Source organism: Crassostrea angulata, chromosome 1 (assembly GCF_025612915.1).
Source record: "Crassostrea angulata isolate pt1a10 chromosome 1, ASM2561291v2, whole genome shotgun sequence".
Classification (NCBI taxonomy): domain Eukaryota; kingdom Metazoa; phylum Mollusca; class Bivalvia; order Ostreida; family Ostreidae; genus Magallana; species Magallana angulata.
Genome location: NC_069111.1, coordinates 26,244,682 through 26,266,700, shown reverse-complemented (window position 1 = coordinate 26,266,700; position 22,019 = coordinate 26,244,682). Strand labels below are relative to the sequence as shown.

Genomic DNA, 22,019 nt, shown 5'->3' with positions numbered 1-22,019 from the left:
AAGGAATTTTATCGGAGTTTTTGTATGTAAGTAGCGTGTATTTGATGTAAGATTTTCAAAGATTAGTGCGAATGTTTCTCGACTTGTTGCAATACTGCTGTTGTCAGAGGCAAAATCCCATCGTGAGCCCTGGACCGGTAAATGTCCGAGTAAAAATAAACTGGCGACTTCGAGAGAATAATGACGTATATCTCCGCTATTTTAAGACCCATCAACTTGAAATTCGGCATGAGTGTATCTCAGGCACTACTTTTCTGAAAAATACATGCATATTGCGAGTGTTTTAAAAATTAATTGATTTATTAGGCTTTTGAAGCGAGCTGGTAGATTTTTATTTGGGTCAGAGTTCGACCCCTTTCTTTATTTATGGTTACATTGAAATTAATGTTAAAACGGGCTTGGCCCCTGTGGTTAAACATATGTGTCTCAAAGGATCTATGATAGTATATATAGTACTGACCAAAATAATAATGTGGAAGAGACCGATTCCATTAATACAAACACTGAGAATTACCCTTTGCAATTGACAACAGGCAAACAAAAAAAAATATCCAAAGTGGTTGATGAAAAAAAGGAATTCATTGAAAGATCTGCTCATAACATTATAATGCTTGAATAAGTTCGCCTGTCTATCTTATTGATGGCCATTTAACTACGGCTCTTTGAAATCAACAAGATTTGTCTGGCTTGTGAGCTAAGACCACGAAACCAGTGTCATTTTTAACTTGTTTCAATCGCCTTGGGTGAATCAAATGATCTCTATTAAAATACGTGTAGAAAAATGAATATTAATATAGTTTTTGGGAGTTGATTTTTATCAACTCTCCTATGCAGTTACTCTGGCAAACTGAAAGTGAAACAGTGTTTGGACCTAAGCACAAATCATCACCGCTGACAAGACTTAGTTCTTGAAAATAATAGAAAAATTCGATGTGATGTATGCTGAAGCATTGTTTTTCAGGGAAATTTTATCTATAAACACTTCGAAAATAGTCAGATTTTATATAATACGAACAATGTAGGTATTTTTGTAGTAACATGTATTCCTACGCCAGAGTTTAATATAGTCTCGTTCAAACAAACGCTCGGCTGTCTCCGTAAATCTCCGACAGAGAGACTCTCTTGCGTGTCGGAGATTAACGGAGACAGCTGAGCGTCTGGTTGAACGAGACTAGAGTTCGATAACAATAGTGTTTGGATCCATACAATTTTTAGAATTGCGATTATTGATACATAGTTTGTAATCTATCTTAAAGTATTTCACAACATGATTCATAAAGGGTTTCTCAAAATTCTTGTCGGAAAAGTCTGAAAATTCATATTATAAAAATGTGCCGAATTTAAATACAGACGAGAAACTGATTGCAACGCAAGATAAGTTGATTTTGAAAGAAATGATAATCGATAAAATCAACTCCCGTCAGTACTTCAGTACTTTGATTCATAGCAGCATTCACTTTTGCAAAATATTGAAATGGTGTTAAAAGCAAATTTTGCAATGGGTTCGCAGAATAACCTAACATGTGGGCATTGCCAGGAAAAAAATTGTGTACACACTTTTAATAAAGACTTTCATGCAAATGCAGATGAGTTCAAAAATTGTTTTCTTTAAATTTCTAGAACAAATCCAGTAGGTATGCGAGTGCAATGGCAACCATTTTTCTAAACTAACTTTCCATTTAGTGCTAAACCTTCAAACCACCCAACTGGTTTCAAACAGATATGAAACTGTTATCAAACCAGAAACCTAACCTCGAACTAGTTTGTGATCAATAAATTCGCCCTAAAAAAAGGTTCTATAAATGCACTGGCCGAGACACCTTAAAATGTCATTCTATTACCTCCCTTTTCAACGTACTTCATACGTTTCTTAACATGAAGCCACAGTGGCATCGTATCCGCTCTACACTCTATGACATATATATAAATAATACATAAAACAGTATCATATATATATATATATATATGTCATAGTATGCGGAGCAGATACGATGTCCCTGTGCTTTTATTCACCGTTTTTTGACATGTATTTATGGATAATTGTATTGTACATCTACTGACAGATTGTAGGTGCTTGAGGACAGGATCGACCCCCCCCCCCCCTACTTCTGACCCCCCCCCCAGTATATAGACCCCCGGGACTTTATTCATTTTTTTTTTTATTAAATTATCCTTTTATGACATATTTCTAATCTAATCTATTCATTCATTGCCCAAAATTACCTAAAACAAACATTTTTAAAAAATCAGACCCTCTGTGTATATAATACAAGAAGGTTGCTCACTTCGTCCATCTAGAATCAAAGGAAGTAAGCTAATGGAAGAAACATTAGCAAGTTGTTTTCTTCTTTATTATTGAATGACAATAGGTAACAGTTTGATTTCTGAATTTTGTACATTTTATAAGCGTTATGCATAATTTGATCCTCGGAGTTATTCATCTTTAGTTTATAAGCATTAAACAATCATAGCTTCTCTCATCGAGTTTACTACAGGGTGTATCGAAATGTGTAAACTTGTGTTTAAAATGCTTTTCACTTTCCATCCGATGCTTAAAGAATAAAGACATAAATTTGATTTAAAGGAATTTGTTTCTCTTTTCCATCAGGTATAGCAACCAGTAGAAAGCCGAGTGGCATACTACGAACTAATTCCCCAGACATTCACACGATGTTACATTAAAAGTTAAGACTTTATCAAGTTAAACTTATCTATAACAGTCTAGACTTTTAATGTTACACTTCTAATGAATTGTACTTTTTTCGAGTTTGCCATGCAATTGCTCTGTTTAAGAGCGGAGTTATCTTCCTTGCGATAAACCCTTACTACCGTTGATTCTAGATGGGTGGTTCAAAACATAGACATATTCGTTATATGTCTATGTTCAAAACTTGCAACTTGTCGGTGAAAATTGTCCTAATTTACCCAATAAATGTATTTACACGGGCATGGCATGCAGATATTCAGTGAAGGGAATTATCGGGCTACGACATAAAGTCACCATTTTTACTGGTAGATGTAGTTTGATAGTACATTTCAACAAATATTCATTGGCAGTGCCTCTCGGCTGGCAGACGAAGTTAGCAACCTTCTTGTATTATACAAGTGAAGGGTCTGATCTTTAAAAAAATGTTTGTTTTAGGTAATTTTATGCAATGAATGTATAAATAAGATTAGAAATATGTCCTAAAAGGATAATTTAATAAAAAAAAAAATGAATAAAGTCCCGGGGGTCTATATACTTGGGGGAGGGGGTGGAAGCGGGGGGGGGGGGGGGGGGGTTAGATTCCGTCCTCAAGCACCTGTGAAAATTTTAGCTCAAAAATGACCTGTTTGGTGCTAAAACGATGTTTTCGGTTTCTATTAAGAAATACTAAAATTTCATATAGAATAATTGAAAGCCGATATAAGGCATCGTTTTTGAAAGGGGGTGGGGGCTCATCTAAATAATCTTGACAAGCAAATTTAAAAAAAAAAGGGGGGGGGGAATTCAAAATCATCAAAATCCTAAAAATCCTATGCCTAATTTTACTGTTGAATTCCTTATTTTCGCTTTAATTTATTACATACTCCCACAAAAGTGGGGGATCAACTCCTAATACTTTTTTTTATATATATTAATTTTGGGGAAATGTCGGTTGCGAAAACGGGGTTGTTTTTTTTCAAATAACTTTATATTATTTTACTCTGTACAGTTTATTCGGGTAAGTTTGAGTCCGCTGTGACTGAGTGTGACTGAGGCTAGTAATCCAATAATAAAAAAATTAATAAAGTTTTTTCAATCTTTAATAAAGTTGATAACTTGTATGATAAATCGCAAATAGCAGAAACAAAATCCAGGGGAATGAATGTTTCTTGGAGAAAATATAACTAAATAGGAAAAATTAAGAAATAAATGATCAAAATTTCGTAAGGAGTAAGGGATGCACTCTAGATAACTACCTTAATTGTTTCAAGGTTTGGCTCAGCAGAAGCCTGGAACACTGCTATGCTCGGGTTCAAATTGCGATTTGATAATAATGAACCAATGTTAATGACAATACTTTTTTTTCCCATTTTTAATAGTCTATTCACTATATTAACCATTTTCACCATTTTTATGCATCAGAAAGAAAAACATGTACCTGTACCTGGTATATATTTTTTGGATTTGTTTTTGTGGAAAAGACCATCTGTGGAATTCAAATGCAATTTATGTCTGGCATTTTTTTTTTGTCAAATCGTATACGTCGTAAATATAAATAAACCACACTTGTTACAAGATAAGCCTCTATATCAATATCATTTTATTTTAAATCTGAATGCAGTGCATGTGTAATATTTATATATAAGTACTGTCTACCCTATATTTTAAAGAGTGGACAAAAACAGGTCATGCATGTTGTCCGATCCTATTTCATTTTGATATGAAATATTGTTTAAACTAAAACCTATATTGATCTAGATCTAGACTGCAGGCCATTTTCACCATGTTTGGATTTTTTTTGTGGAAAAGACCATCAGTGGTATTTAAATGAAATTAATGTCTGCCATTTTTTTAATCTGTTTTGTGGCATAAGAACATTTGTGAAATAGAATTGCAAACTACATATGACAATATTTTTATCAATTTGTGCATGCACATCGAAAATATACCGGGTAAGTAACCCAAAATATTTAGTACATAAAAAAATGAGTTATTTTCCTTAACTGAAACTTTACAATTTTGGGCAAGATGTAAATTCAATCATGTACATGTATATAGGAATAGTGAAATACATGTACGTATGCATGTTTATTTCAATTGAAATATGATATAATAACGTTTTGACATATTTTATGACTTGATATTGTCTCATTATGTTAAACTTATTTCACTGTTGACATCTTTCTTAACAACACTTCATTTACAGTTTAGTGCAAAACAAAAAAAACAAAATCAACAACAAAAAAGAACAAAACCAAAAAAAAAGACCCCCCCCCCAAAAAAAAACACCAAAAAACAGTGACATACGGCAAGGCAAAAGAGATAACTTTGTTGACATCGAAGTCACACCAAGCTTGCGCAATTTCACCCGAACCCCCTCCAGAGCACCAAAAATTCAAATTACCTCGTATTATTACAAAAGTGGGACAGCAAGACATCTTACCATTGTTGTACATGTTTGTCTAAAAAATGTTAAAATTTGGAAATTATTTGCCATGTTTTGACCTGAACCTTCGAGAAAATACTGTTGTGACTTCTGCGACCCTGCAACACTCCCTTTCCTTCCCCATCCACTCGTCCGCCCTTCTCTCTCTCTCTCTCTATCTCTCTCTCTCTCTCTCTCTCTCTCTCTCTCGCGCGCGCGCGCACGCGCGCACGCGCACGCTCATACACTTCAAGATTTTTTATGATTTAATGAATAGCCAGAGGTCCAATGCAAATTTAAAAAAAGAAGAAATGGATTCCCTCCCTATACTGACATCTATAGTCTGTCCAAAGATATGTATGCATTAAGTTTGGACAATTTTTAATAAAAATACACATACCTGTGAAAAAAAGTGCAATTGAAATAGACGAAAGGAAAAATTTTCAAGATAATTTCATTTACACATTATCATTTTTCACTCGCAAAAATTCAAAATACGAAAACTGATTTCTTACGGAGATATACATGTATAATGGGGGAAATATTGACATCTTTTCTCCATTCGTAAGTCACTCGGAATACCTCGCACAGTTTTTCAACGTTATTATCCGGGATATTGCAATACAAAATCCCCGTAGGCATCATATTTTTTAGCCGTGTATTGAAACTTGGTAAGAGGGGGCGTTTCAAAGGAGAAATCTTGGAAATTTTTCATACTTTTGAATGAACATCGTTTGAACTCTGAGGTTTATGGTGACTCAAACCTAACTATTTTTTCAATTGTAACAGGAGGAGCGAACAATATTTACGTGTTGGGCCAACGAGTAATTATATTTTCATCCGTAACTATTAAATGTTTACTTTAAAAAACTTGTAATTTTGTGCTGAACAAAATCTAGAAAATCCACCTAAAAATTCTATTTTATCCAATTCACTTATGGTTTTTTTTTATGGCGTCACCGTCTCTCTTTAAGCAAAGTGTAAATCGAGGATATCTTGATGCTAGTTCAGATCACGTACGCGGAAGTTAACAGTCAAGATTTCAAAGTTTAAATATATTACGCCTTTTTATAATTTACGGGTTCCAATTCCGGATTCGTATAGGTCATTTTCGTCGATCATAAATCAATAAGGTGGTATGGGACATCTCAATATTGTGACGTAATTCCGATCGAATTAAACAATATGATCAAGTATAATTTTATAATTCTTTTCTTTCAAAAATTGTTACCAAACAACGTAGCGTAGTTGGCTATCAAGAGCGTTAACTGCGAGTCAGTAAGCTATGAGTTGGAATCCGGCTGAAGAATTTTATAATTTTTACCTTTCCAAAAAAATTTTAAACGTAAATTTGGGTCAAATATTGTGAAATTTGAAAATTCTAAACGCTGAAAGTAATTTGATTATTGCTTTCTTTTTTTCACATTAATATCGACATGTGTTACTTAGAAAATGTAAGCGCCGACTGGAAACATTCGGCTACTTCCGATGTTTATACTATTCAAAATAGGTCACGTCTATGGCACGCCAAATTCACAAAAATGAGCTAATCATATAGTATCACAGTCGATAAACTAGGTTTAACGGTCGTAAACTATGGTTTACGGACAGAAAACTATAGTTAACGACGAAAATCTATGTTTCACATCTGTAAACCATAGTTAACGCGATCAAATATTTTCACGAAGTGTAAAAATATTATCAACACTGAAAATAACCCATTTACAATTCCAAAACATAGTTTATACTAGACTTTGATCCGTGCGTGCACGGGTTGACATTGCATATGATATCGGACATCTACGAAATAGATATACATAATCAAGCTTTAAGCCTACAATAAAGCTATTAATTTCACTACACTCTGCTTAGTTAGAATAGTTTAAGTGTGTCTCGGGACAGGCCTTCACCACAATTGAAATGCCTTCTATATACCGGTAATGTAGCAAAAAATTGCAGAACGATTTTGGAGAAAATTAAGGTGCCTCACTACACCTTGAAATAGTTACTCAAATCAGTAGAAAATTACTTGATTATGATAGAAAGCACGATGGATAAGAATATATGTGTCAAATAGGCGAAAAATGTGCAATTTTAGATTTTAAAAATGATATTTTCAAAATTTTCATTCAGTAAACATGAACAAAATCCCCAGGCGGATTCGAACTCATGACCTGCGATTCACGAGCCTGATACTTTAACCACTGAGCTATTACGATATTTACATCTGAATCGATTGATGCAAACAGTTTAACAAATCATTTAAAACACCATCTTGTGACGTAGTGTCTTAAAAAGTATAAGTCTCGGTATAGTGAAGTACCTAAATGAAGCTGCATTGAAAACAACAGTCATTATCGGTACCCTCAAATTATTTATAGCAAACCATTTTGAGGATGTATTTACCTTTCATCTAAAAATTTAATTCATATTAATGAAGAATATAACATTTTTTCGCCAATGTTTTTTCCTCGCTTCAAATTTACACAACATGCTGACATTCGGAACTCTCGGGATTTTTCATATTAAATGCACTGAGTTAGAGTCATCTCCCGTATTTTCTTTGATGAACAGATATAGGGCCTAGCAAATTTTCAGTGAAAATTTACACGTATTTGTATCATCGTTTTTGAGTTTATCCATGCAAATGTGATATCGTGGAAACATAAGCTAAAGATCTTCCCGTGATTTAGCGTGAATGTAATGCGCATGCGCAATATTGTAAAATCCAAAATATCCAGATGATTTCCGGATTTTTAAAAGGATTTTTCGTTAATTATTAATTAGCGAAGCTTGATTGAGAAAAAATAAAAACAAATTGGTATTCTTCATGTACCAATGATGTTTAAAATATATAAAACAAAAGACAGTACTCTTCCGATTTCTCATTATTAAAGCCCAAAAATTCGAGTCTATTATATTAATATAGTAGCATAGATGATAATTATACTAGTAGTTTCACGATTGTGAAACTATGATTAACAATTCTTAAGTTTGTTAAAGAATGTAAATTATTTAAGAAATAAGGTATCATTTTTGGATGAAGAGAATATATATCGGGATATAAAATACGGGTTGGTCACGTGATCAAATCCCATAAAGCGGAATAATACCACTTCTGTTGAATTCGTAGAGCGGTTGGAAATTTGAAAACAAAGCGATTGAAAGTTGAGTTAGAGTCTACTTAGGCATTTTCAGGGGAAACTCTATCGCAGAATCAGATTCAAAGGCAATATGATTTTCCTCCGACATTATATAGGAAAGCTTATTTTAACTTCTAAGTTCTTTTTACGGAACAAAACGGACAGAGAAGCACAAGGAGTTAAATATGACCGTGATCCGTGAAAGAATAAACACGAAAGGTCTGTGATATTGCGTTTGTGATTTTGGTCGATGCTTGTAAAAAAGTCAGTAATACATTTAACTGAATTAACTCCTTTGACAAATTGCGGTTGTAATTATCAAGAACACCTCATTTCGATGTCGATCCATAAACATTATTCTGTTTACAGGCCTATCTTACCTGAATCATTTATCCCCCGCAATTAATGTTATATTTTTTAGAAAATGAATAAATAAAACTTCGGATAACAAAATACAGAAACGTTTATTTTTTATGCCTAAGTTATGTTTTCATGACGATATCTAATATGTGTGTTTCAGCACAAGTCGGTTAGTTTGAGCACATAGAAAAAAAAGTGACCTAGATTATTCATGTGCTACTTTGACCTCTTGACCCATAATGATGTTCGTAAAGTATGGCTAACAGTCGATATACCTAATATATCAAATATGATTCCACAAAATAGAGATCAATTTCGGCTTTCAGTTTTATTATATGAATTTTTTTTTGGTATTTTTTTCGGTGAACTAGGAAAAAACGTTTAACCTTTTGAGGACAAACAAGGTATTTTAGAGCTTAAAACTTGGTATAAATTAATGTGTAATAAAAGTATGAATAATTAAATGCCAAAGATTGTTTGGTCAAGTATTTAATTTTTTAATTGAAAAAATATTTTTGAAAATCAAAATTGTAATTTTTTTAATACCTGTTTAATCTATGGATAAAATTTATTTAAAGAATAGCATATAGTCACATAAAATACCTACCAAACAATGATATTTTGCAAAGAAATTGAAACGAAAATGCGAAATTTTAGGGAAATAATATTGCTATTTATCAAATTTGGAATGATCCCGATTGAAAAAAACCCTGATCCCGATCAGAATTATTTTAAAATTGAAATTTTACAAAAATTCCGCAGTTTATTCCGAGTAATTGATATGAATTATAAAGTCAGTAAATGACCTAACCATTTTACAGCTATACAACCTGAATTTTCTTTTTACAAAATCGTGATACATTCTCGCTTTATATGATTTCGTGCGGGATTAGTTTAATTACAATCTAAATTAGTTCGATTTTAAAATTTTCCAATTTTTCTTTAAATTCACTAATTTGTTTCAATTTCTTGTTAAAATATGATTGTACAGCAATTGTTTAATGCGAGTATCAGTAAATTTGCAGTTTTTATCCAAAGATTTAAAAAATATCTACAATTCTTGTTTTTCATTTTCATAAATATTTTTTTTGAAAAAATATCATAAAGTTTATATGGCTGTCTTTGATATGTATTTATAGATAATTGTATTGAGCATTAATTGATACCAAATTTTTAGCTCTAAGATATCCCGTTCTCAGCTAAGACGATTTTTCCGGTTTCTATCAAAAATCACCAAAAAAATCATATAAAATAATTGGAAGCCGATATAGATGGCATTTTTGTATTATCATTTCTCAAAAACAGTTCTTCATCGATATCATTTCTCAAAAACGGTTCTTCATCGATACATCAAATAACGCATTGGTGTGTCGAGCCACCTTAAGCAAAAAACAAAACAAAAACAAAAACAAAAACAAAACAAAACAAAAACAAAAACCGAGTCCACTTTTTTTACTTAGTAATTTAGTTGGTGTCTATTCAATTAGACGGTACACCTTTGTTATTGATAATTCAAAGTAGTAGGTTCAGAACGTAATTATAAAACAGTAAATAAACATACATTAGTGTATTATGCTGATTTTGCTTGAATGCTGCGCTCGCCCCAACAGTCGTACTATCCGATTTGGTGCGTAAGTAGCAGAGTTATGACGTACATGGTTCCCCTTTTATAGCTTGATGTTTGCGTTTGATGTAACGTGACAGTAAGCATTGAGCACATCAACACTTACAACAATACAAGGAAAAAATGAATTATAATTTTCTTTTATAACAAAGAAGAAAACAGAAATGATCTCACGAAGAGTAAATCGTCTTTACCTTTTTTTTTATTTGACATTTTATGATAATGTTATCAACGTTCTAATTTAACAATCGATAATAATATGGCGTCTTGATTTATTGGCAACGTGTGAAATGTTATGTAATTTGTGTATTGGAATGATTTATTATACCGTAGTGACAATTAATCTAACGGGAAACTAATGATGACAGTTTGAAGTTAGGCGTAGTTAGAAATAAGAAATTAATAGATATCACGGGATCAGTTTGGTGTCAAGTCATCGGCGAGGATTTCTTTCCTTTCCCGATTTTTTACAACAACAATGAGCCATTCCAATTCTACTGAAAAAACCAAAAAGTCGGCAGAAAATCTGTTAACGAGTTTTTAGATCGATGAGGAATATTTTTGCATTTACTAAAATGATCGTTCATATATAAACGACTTATTTCATTGTTATTTTGGCGAATTTGTAGATGTTGAACTGGATTCAGGCCGGATGAGAGAGAGAGAGAGAGAGAGAGAGAGAGAGAGAGAGAGAGAGATTATATAATACAGATATCACAACGTTATTGTATTAATAGATGTCAAGAGGAACTTTTCCAAAAGCTCTTTTTAATTCATAACCTCTATCTAAAGTTGCGCAGTTTTGGTAAGAATGTATAGTAAAATTTAATACTGATAAACCGTCAAATCAACCATCAAATGCAATTATGTACTCGAATGTTTTTTAACATGAACGACATTAATTAAACGTTTGATGACCTTACCACACCCCTTTCAGCTAACAACATTTATATTTGCAGAGTGGTTTCTAAAAACTATATTTTAATAGATCTGAAATGTCACTATCCTGTTTTGGACAATTCGACCTTTGTTTCACATTATATGATGTATTCTGGGTCATTACAGGATGGAGTTGTTTTAGAAATACGAAAAAGTTTTGAATAAAAACAATTAAGTTGTTGTGGTTTTGTGTTTTTAAATTGCGTTTTAAAAACGATATTGTTAAACAAGTAAAGGTGGCGACGTTGACTGAGGGCTTGCTTTGCAATGTTGCTGTTTTCTATGATTATCTGACAATGTGGTCAGCAAAATCCATTCATTTTACATGCAACGACGAAAAGTTGATGTATGCAACGAAAAGGTTTTCCGGTAGAATGGGTCTTCGCTCTGCACTGCGGTGATACAAATCTGTCTTTTTCTTCAAATGTAACGATATGTCTTTCAACATGCACTGTACTTTAAAAGTTACAAAAAATGCCAGCGATAAAACGTGTAGAACGAAAACGAGAAGGGTCGAGAATGGAAATGCGTACATTTACTAGGATAAGGTCTCACTGCATGAACTGTACAGTAACTTACAATACGCCTTTAATGTATACCAATTCAGTTTATTTTTATATTGTCTGCAAAATCAAAAATAAAACATTTGATGCGGGTCCGGCGATTTTTTTTTTTGGCAGGGAGAATATAATACTGTTCAGCAGAAATACGCTATCAAATTACACCACCATATATAATACTGTAGACAACATCTGCAAATTGTAACATTTCAATCCATTAGTGTTAGAAGATAATACCCAAACGAATATCTCTTAATATGGAAGTTTTTCGGAACAGATCAGAAGATTTCACATTGACATTCTCCAAGACCGAGAGCGTAGGGAACCTGATGAAAGTGGCTCTTTTTCTGCATCGAGTCCTGTTGCCCGGAATTGTTCTGTTCGGACTGATCGGAAACATCCTGTCCCTGCTTGTGTTTAACACTACAAAGCTGAGAAGGCTGTCCTCCTCGGTCTATCTGTCCGCCCTGGCCCTCTCAGACTCAGGCTTCTTGCTGTGCGTCCTGCTTCTGTGGATAGACACACTGAACGTCTCCATCTTTCATCGTCCTATCTTGTGCCAGTCTCTCGTCTATTTAACTTTCATTTTCAGTTTTTTGTCAGTGTGGATCGTGAATGTATTGACATTGGAGCTTTATGTTATAACTTTCTACCTGTCCACAAGAACATTACAGTTGCTGGATCGAAGCTTTGCCGTGCGCGTTCTTGGTTTTTTAGCAGGCGTTGCAATTGTTTTGTATGGATATAATATCTGGACGATCGAAATACATGAGATTGATCAAGAGAGGAATGTATGTACAGAAAAGAGTTCTTATTTTGTTCTGGCAATGTCTTGTATCGATTCTTTGCTGACGTCACTAGTACCCATGGTAATGATGCTTGTGATGACCTCACGCTTACTATTAGCGATAACCAAAGACTGTGACAACGCCACTGTAAATCCATTACAAACCAGAAGGAAAACGTCACTAGTTCAAGCGATCGAGTGGATAAGTAATGAAACTAGGACATTTTCAAATGCATACCAGTCGGGGCAGACGGACATCTTCTCAGCAAGGAAAGAAATCGAACAAAGGGCAGTCAGAGGAAGGAGCAAGTCTCTGTCAGCGCACAGGAAGCTGCGCAAAATGTTGGTAGCAGTCTCTGTGGTCTTTTTATTCCTCAACTTACCCATGCATGTAAACAAACTACAGTCACAACTCATGTCTATCATGGAGGACGGATATGTGACGTCAGAGAAGGCCCAAGCCATTACGCATCTTCTGGACTTGTTGTTCTATATCAATTTCTCGGTGAATTTTTTCGTGTATAGTGGATTTACTAAACAATTCAGAAGCCATATATTGGCTATTCCAGTCTACTCCTTTTGTGAGTTGAAATTGCGCAGAAAACCTCGAAAAGACCCGCGCAAAAATCTGCTCATATCATCCTTTCCAACAGAGAAATAAGATATTTCATCATATAATCAATCAAATAAAGTACAAGTAACGCTCTTTAATGGATTAAAATTCAATTACATGTATCTATATTTTCAGCTATTTTCTCTGCTGTTTTATTAACAAGAAGTGGAACCCTCAATCAAAAAGGGTTGTTTATCTAAAGACAAACTAACATTGAACCCACGAATGGATGCCAACTGAAAATAAAAATAATCAACGTTATTTCTTTGCGTCTTATTTCTGAAAAGTGGTCTTTGATTTAACTTTTTTGTATCGGACAACAGAAACATTATAGTAACCTTGGGGATTGGTTGTATTTTTAATCTGCTGACGTTAAAAAATGGATGAATATTTTTAATATAGGAATTTAATTTTCTCATTTTATGAAAATGAACCGACTGACCATTGAAATGCCTCACATATGACAGCTGTACATGGTAATGGGTTTTTGTAAACTAAATTAGGTAATCATAAAGTTGATTAAGTAAATGTCTCATTTAAAATACGAAGCAGTTTTTTTTTAAAATATGGTTCTATTTTTTTGGTTAACTTAACACACCATTCTAAGAGACTGTGTTCAATGAAAGTTAAATGTTTTAATAACATGTATCATATATCTAAAAAGTTAAATAGCTTCAAATAGCTACAAAAAGCTGCAAAGTTGAATGGCAAAATGACATGATTTATTAATTAAATTTTTTAGTTGCATATATCAATATTCTTAATGAACTAGGTTTAAACCAATACAAAATTAGCGTAGAATCCCGCTAGTTCAGGATTATATATTAAGAACTCATTAACACAATTTGACAATGACGATGAATGCAGCTTTTAATATAACAAACGTCGCCACTGTCGCAATCCGCTGTCAAAAGACAATTGTGAAATAAGATTTCCTTTTAATTTCTGTTTATGTGGTTTTTTTGTTGAAACCACATATGTTGAAAGCATATGAAGTATACAGCGTTTTACTTGTACTTCTCTTAAACAAATGGTTATTATACGCTTTTTTTTAAAAATATTTATTTTTATATAATGCTATTTAATTGTGAATTTGACTTGGCTACGGGAGACTGAATATAAATTAATCTTCGTTGGCGAGTTGATATATTTTTTTAAAATGAATAATAAATGGATTTAAGCCAGCTATAATCTTTTAAATTAATTATTAAATTTTAGATTTAAACCAGCCATTGGAAGATCTACTGTTTTTGTTTTTCAGGTGTAAATATTGCGTTTATTAAAGTGTTTGATCAGCGATTTTGAACACATTATATTATCAGACGGCGGTGGCTCGCTGACGTATTAGACCCTCAGCAATCAAACGTCTAGGATACTATTAACCAACAAAAGATGATCGAGCTTCCCGCTATGAGCAATAGTCACATGCATGAGAGATGACATTTCCCGGTATTGAGAAATAAGAAACTGATGGCTTAATTAAATAGTAAACATCACTCAGCTGTTTTCTCTTATTTTTTACCTTTTCTAAATATTCACTCCTGGAACTAAATTAATAAATATTTTAGGATTTCATTTTTTAAAGAATCAATTCTAAGTAAATGTGTATACATGCATACTTATTCAATAAAGCCACAGAAAGAGGAAAAGGCAGCTTTAATTAGCGGCCAACAAAAACGTTGACATTAAGTACAGTTTTGGAAATTGTGATAGCAGACGTAATACATTCAATCGACATATTCTTCTTCTTCTTATTATTATTATTAACATTTTTTTTTAATTTTTAAAAAAGATACAAAATCGTAGCATATTGATACCATCATTATAACATTGGTTGATTTACAAAATGGCATAAATTGATGTAATTAGTTCATTACTTGCATATATGAATAATCTAAATGAACAAGGTTTAAACCGAAGCAACTTTCAAAATTCATTCTGAGTGAATATGGAATTTGAGTACAAAATATTTACTGATAGATATATAATATTTAATATTTATCTTTTAAAATCTATTTACTGTTTATCTTACTTACAGTCATGCATCTAAGCTCTATAACTGTTAAATCCCGTGGTGAATATGAATTTTTTTTAAGTCTGAACAAAGATGAAATATTGGTCCAATGGAGCTGACCTTTACACTGTACGACATTTTAGTGATGGTTTGAATTACAAGGCACACTTGTACATAAATTGCTCGTCGTCTTTACAAATATATATTAGATTAGTCTCTTGTTTGCTTCTTCTTACTTCTAAAATGATAGTATCACAAGTTAACTTAAAACCACTCTCAACTAGAGAGATATTATTGAAAATGACATGTTATGAATTTGAATCGGACTTTCGAAGGATACTGATGATTTTTTTTGGGCAATTAATGATTTATAATTACGCGTCACTGATCCCTTAGAATAAGTCAAAAGTTCACCGCAATTTGGCGTAATAAAGAGACTCCGACTCCAATCAGCTTGTTCAAAACAATACATTACCTAAATTGCAATTCGTCATTTGTACGACAGAAGACGTAAAGAAAATATTTATAGCAACAAGAGGCACCCAAGGGGATATGAATATTTTTAAATCAAACTTCATTTATAATATACCAAATTATAAAAAAAACATTAAATATATCTGACTCTAAATTGAAGATATCAATATTTGTTTTCATTTTAATTGTAACAGTTTCTGAGTTGTTTTTTCACTTTGTGACTGAATTTCCCCTAAATGGGCCCACTGTACTTTTCCTATTTAAAACCTTGTCTGGTGTTCTCTCTCTATGTGAAAGACTTGCTCTTGAGATGTGGAAATTATCAGTTGGTTGTTTGGTGGGCATCGTTCTCTGCTTACAATATGTCAGCGCTCAACGACGTAAGTACTTTGGGACACACGACTTATTCACCACTTGTAAACATCGATAAAGTTGTCTCTGCTTAGTACTTGGTTCTTATAGTTATCCTCGATTTTAATAAAAATTATAGATCTTATTTAATGATAGCAAGATAATGTTCTTTTTAGAAATAAATGTACCAACAATTATTTCTCAGACTCGCAACAGCTTTTTCCGAAGTAGAATTCAAACTTTAGGAAATATACTCGTCTCTTATCCTCTCCTCTAGCATACAGGTGTCATGTTCGTAGAATTCAATTAGGGACATCATTATTTTGTACGTGTCATGAACGGGCCATAGAGAATGACAGGTCCACGACAAATTGTATTTCTTATACACGGTAAATCAGCAGGACGCGGGCACCGACCATCCCGCCTAATGGTTTTACTGTGTCCCTTCTTGCGAGAAAACCGGCCCAGGACTAGAGGCCAATTCTTGGAAACACGTGTTTCCTTGTCGGGGTTATGCCGGCATCTTTAAGCTCTGGAGCGAACATATAAATTTATTATGACATGTGTTTGTGTATAAGTTCAAACACAGTTTCCGAATTATTTTTAAAGTTTGATACCAAAATACTTGTATAATGAACATTCTACATTCACACTTAAATGATAATTATTTTTTTCTTATTTCAGCGGTGGCTGGAAAAGTAGCCGGTAATTTGAATATAGAATACTCCGTGCGTACGAACTTTGCCGTTGTTGGCCGTGTACCTCATTCAGTGGCCATCTTGTCACTGACCAACAGGGGGAAGACACCTCTGCCCGACAGGGGCTATTCCATTTTCTTCTGTCATGAAAATTTCCTATTCCCCGTCAGTTACCAGGAAGAGCTGGGCAAATATGAATCTGCTCCGTACGGAGGAGAGCTCATGGTTGACGGATATTACTTCAACTTCCTCCATGGCTGCATGTACGAAATGAGGGCTATCGATGCTGGACTAGCTCCATCAGAGACCAAGAACATTACTTTATACTTCTCCCCATTTATTGTTAGTAAATTTGACGTCTTTAGAAATTGGTATGTGACCGACGATCAAGGAACCCAAAAGGTAATCGGAGATACCCGTGATCGCGGCTTTGTGGATGACTTTAAAACTCCCCTCAACCAGTTACGTAGAACAGACGATTTGGACAGCGTACCCAAGCAACCACAGGACAGACAAGATGCATTTGTCCCCTTTATGAGTGGTGTATTATATGACGTCACCCCAAAACCCAGAAATCAGCAAATAGCCACCCCAATTAACCTAATTGATGTCACCTCAACATCAAATAAATGGAAGATCGTCACGGAACACCCGGACCTCGTTCCCGCCGCGAAGTATTTAGCAGGTATGTAAATCTCCGTTACATACTTGTAGGTGTGCTTTTGGTATTGGCATTTGATTTAACAATATATAACACAGTAAATTGTGAAATATAAAAAAGTCATATCATTGGATATTTTTTTTTCAGCCGAGACCAAGATAAGTATTGCTACTCCTGGCACGAACAACGCTAACACAATCAAACTAAGTAAGAAACCCAGGACTTCGTTTCCAGAATCGGTCTACGGCCCGATTACTGAAGAAGCTTATGAGCTGGTCATCACTCCAAGCCAAATTGAAATTGGTGCTGCAGCCCCCAAGGGAATAATCAACGGTATCCACACTCTCATCTCTCAGCAAGCATGGAGAGAGGTCCCAGCTCAAGTCATTAAAGACGGACCAAGATTTGCCGAAAGAGCACTGCAACTGGATATCGCTTCCAATTTCTACAAACCCGCAGAAATAAAAAAGATCATTAATTTGATGGCTTACTACAAACTGAACAGACTGTATTTACAAATCTGGAACAACCACGGACTCCGCCTAGATCTCGGTCTTGGGGCGGTTGAGGTACGTCTGAGTGTGAGGTATTACCCGCCAAAGTATCTGTCCAAGTCTTCTTATGATAATATCAGATCAACATATACGTTTTAAGTCTTAAAAAAAAAGAAGATTAAAATTTCTTGAAATAAGAAAAATGTAAAATTATTTTGCATATATATGTATTTCAGGTCGCCGGAAAAAGGTGCCATGATCTGAACGAAGAAATTTGTCTGATGACCCAGCTTGGTTCAGATCCAGATGGAAGGGGAAAAGGAAATGGCCATCTTACAAAGGAGCAATTCGTTAACCTTCTAGAATACGCTGATAAACGCGGAGTGATGATCGTCCCCTCCATCAATGTGGGAGATAATGCTCGTGCCATGGTTGTAGGAATGGACCGGGCCCTCAAGAAAAATACCTTAAATCCTGTGGGTGTTAGTTTGTTTGATGAAACAGAAGTTGAAAACCTGAGGATGTCGGGCAGATATCCCAAAAAAGACAGCGCCATTAATCCATGCAGACCTGAAACTGTTCAGTTTGTAGATTATATTCTGAAGTACTTGAAATCCCTTTACACAGAGAGCGGACAGCAATTCACCAGATTGCATTTTGCATCTGACTTCAACACCGAGCAGATGATGACTTCTAAACACTGCTTCCCGACTCCCCCTAGAAATGCTACAGAGCTACAAGAGGCTCGCTCTCGACTAACAGCCATCAAAGCTGATTTCTTGGCTAAACTTGGCACACTCTTTACCGCCGAAGGCGTTGACATAAGTGGCACCGTGGAATTGTTCACCGGTTTCCCTGACAGCCAGTTTGTCTCCAGAATGACCATCATGGATAAATCCAAGCGATACCCGAATATTGATGCTTACGTTGTCAATGATGATTACATGAGGTTCAACCCCCCTTCCCCACCAAACATGCCAATAGAATTCTTCTCGCAGCGAGCCCAGCTTCTGAAAAACAACGGTTACAAGGTAAATTGTTATTCCGTGATACGCTCTAATCTTTCCATTAATTTTATATAGAATTGAAGCAGTTTTCAGTGTTTTCTAAATGATTATTTGTTTTTCTCGATAAGGTTTTGATCTCTCCTCCACACAAGACCAAGTTCGACACGGCTTACGAGCCCGATCCTAATGCTCCTGGGGACTACAGTGTTGCCACCAGGAATGTCAGTTTGCGAGAGGCATTTGCTTGGGTGCCTAACAGTAGGTGCTGTAACCTTAATCTGGCCCCAGAAGAAATTGCAAAGGAAGTGACCAAGCATGGCTGTTTGACAGAACCTTTGTGTGAACCTTTTGCTGATGGCGTTACTGGATTTGATGGTAATTTAACGTAAAGAGAACTCATTATTAGTTTGTACATATACAAATCTCTAGCAACATACAAAAACTATGCATGCAAATTTAAAAGAGCTATTAATACTGTTAAAAATTACCTTTTCTAAATTATAATTATATCTTGCTAAACAATATTGAATATTTTTTACTCTTTTTGACAGGAACTCTAGCCTCAATTGATACACGTAAATTGCCGGAAGTCGAAACAGCAATCAAACTCATGAGCCCGCGATTGATGGCGTTCGCTGAGCGATCCTGGTATGAGGCGCCTTGGGAGTCAAGCTTTACTGCCTCCACCCCCTACCAACCGCCCCAGAGAGCAGCCAATCAGCCTCCTGCTCTACCTCCACTAAACATTGAGCCCACCCTTAATCCTGACCTCGCTGCTCTAGAAAACGACTACCAAAGATTCAGAAGTCTGATCGGCGCAAAGGAAGTCATGAGAATGGCCAGCAAGGGGTTACCTGTATTCTGCGCCGCTCCTGGAGCTAGGTATGTGGTGACGCGCCAATTTTGTAAAGAAATCGTTTGACTTCATTCAAACTATGTTGTAACATTTTTATACATGTTTTTTTACCAGTCTTTTAACTTTTTTCAAACAATTGTTCATACGCTAATAAAAGTGTTTATTTTAACAAATTGCAATTATCTGCTGACCCATGCGCTACAGATGATATCTTTAAGTAGAAAAACCTTACCTTACTGTTAACATAAAGGTTTGTTTTCTTTCCTTGTAGAGTTGTGGCGGAACCAACTGGAAACAAACTGGAGACATCTTGCATGTATCCCAACATGAAAGTATACTCCAAAAATGAACGAGGACAGTTTACAGAGCTGACGACTGTACCAACACAAAACGTGACCATCAAGTGCCAGTATTACATAGAACAGTGAGTGATCTCTTTGTTATGAAGACCACATTATATTTCGACCTATCAATGAAATGAATTTCCTATTTTGTAATATCGCAAATTGTTATTTGTAGATATCGACAACTATTTGAGTGCGAAGAACAAGAGTTCAACGCAAACGTAAGTAGATGATGACGGGTTTAGAATATTCAACCTACACAGATATGACAACGATACAAATTTAATTTGGTCAGCATGTCAGTTAAGTGAACTGATCGTATGTTTTAATCTTTTAGCTGGAGAAGACACCATTCCAACACGTACAAGATCATATAACACAAAGAGCCGCTGCTCAAGCGGAAGCAATCAGACAGCAACAGCAACAGCAACAGGCTTTCCTGGCCCAACAAGCTATGCTAGCTAGACAGCGGGCAGCTATGCTACAGCAACAGCAGCAGAATCAACAACAACAACAACAAGGCGGCCAGCAGCAACAAGGTGGTCAGACAGCAGGAACTGCGCAACAAACAGCAAGGCGAAGAAACACTCAAGGTCAAAATCAGGCGGCCCCCAGAGCACCCATAGCGGGATAAATGGCCCACTTCCTAATCTGATAGGAACAGCAGGATGTTTACAATTGGTTATGGACCGTAAATCCAATATTGTTCGCATTTTTTTTTCATTTTTGATAAAACTATTAATTTGTATGGGAAGTTATTTCACTTCAAAATGTTTTTCTTCCTCCGTTATTGAGCTGTTACTTTGTTGTACGTAACGTTTCATCCAATAATCTGTTAACATTTATATGTAAGTATCTTTGAAGTTGTTATTTTATCCTGAGCACTCTTTTAGAGTGTATTACCCACACACACACACATACAGACATACATACAGAAACACGTTTGTATAAAATATGGGGTCCCTTTTTTGAAGTAATTCGGGGCATGTGTCTTCTCTACAAAATACTTGGATGATGCGCAAATGAACATTGTTTACACAACATTCTCTGTCCAGTCTCCTACTTACCTATCTCTCATTGACAGATTTCTTCTTTCTGAAATAAGTCTGTTTGATTCGGTATAACCATATATAATCTATCGATTCTACTGTATAATTGTTTTTAAAAAGAAAGTTAAAAATCTGATGTGCATCATTGGTTGTATGTAGGATACTTATAATATTTATACATTTTTACAAATTGTTAGCTATTGCATACAAATGATATGTGATCTCATGACGTCATTATCCATTGACATGCGCACATTTATGGTGCGTGAAATAAAAATGGAATGGGATTCGCTGTTTTGTGTTTTTTACGAGGATTTTAATGTACAAATCTTAGTCTTGAAAATAATCTTAATATATTATTTTCATATATTTGTCCTTTTAAAAAAGAAATCGGATCTGCGTAAGACGTAATTATATAAAATTCATGTAAATGAAAATATCTTTTTGAGAATAGCCCTGGTTTATTCTTTATTGTTTTGAGATGCTCGTTTTACAAGCGAATTGACTGATATATATTTCTGGAAACCGCTAAAAAAAATTAGCATAAAAATCGCGTTAGCCAGACAATGCTTAATTTATTGCTGAATTTGACAAAAAGTATCATTAATTATCCGACGATGCAGACTGGAGGTTAATTGTTAATTTTGTGATAATGACATTGCATTAGTCATATACGTACTCATTATGTAGATTTAGATTTAATTGGAACTTGATGAGTAAAAAAAAATAATAAATTTGATTTTTAATTGATCAGCTTGAAAAACAACAGGTGGGGTTTGTCATGGATTTAGAAACTCAAATTTCTTTTGTACCAGACGACTTCCATTGTGCTTGATATGATTAAACTATAAATAAAAGAAAAAAAAAATCGTAAGAGTGTGAATGAATAAGGTGACATTAATGTTTACTGGGTTGACAGTTAAACACAGCTTGG

The 22,019-nt window shown here is 34.6% G+C and overlaps 2 protein-coding genes across 2 annotated transcripts; both read left to right on the top strand.

The window, feature by feature from the left end:
• Positions 1–11,932: 11,932 nt before the first annotated feature.
• On the top strand, positions 11,933–13,379 carry LOC128164022 (uncharacterized). Its single transcript, XM_052827741.1, has one exon. The coding sequence runs from the start codon at positions 11,995–11,997 to the stop codon at positions 13,183–13,185; it is 1,191 nt and encodes a 396-aa protein (XP_052683701.1). The 5' UTR covers positions 11,933–11,994; the 3' UTR covers positions 13,186–13,379.
• Positions 13,380–15,897: 2,518 nt separating this feature from the next.
• Positions 15,898–21,372, top strand: LOC128161532 (putative beta-hexosaminidase). The gene is made up of 9 exons (XM_052824840.1): positions 15,898–16,005; positions 16,661–17,359; positions 17,483–17,904; positions 18,066–18,860; positions 18,965–19,211; positions 19,388–19,718; positions 19,964–20,116; positions 20,212–20,257; positions 20,374–21,372. Exons 1-9 carry the CDS (start codon positions 15,936–15,938, stop codon positions 20,668–20,670), a joined length of 3,060 nt encoding a protein of 1,019 aa, XP_052680800.1. The 5' UTR covers positions 15,898–15,935; the 3' UTR covers positions 20,671–21,372.
• The last annotated feature ends 647 nt before the right edge of the window (positions 21,373–22,019 follow it).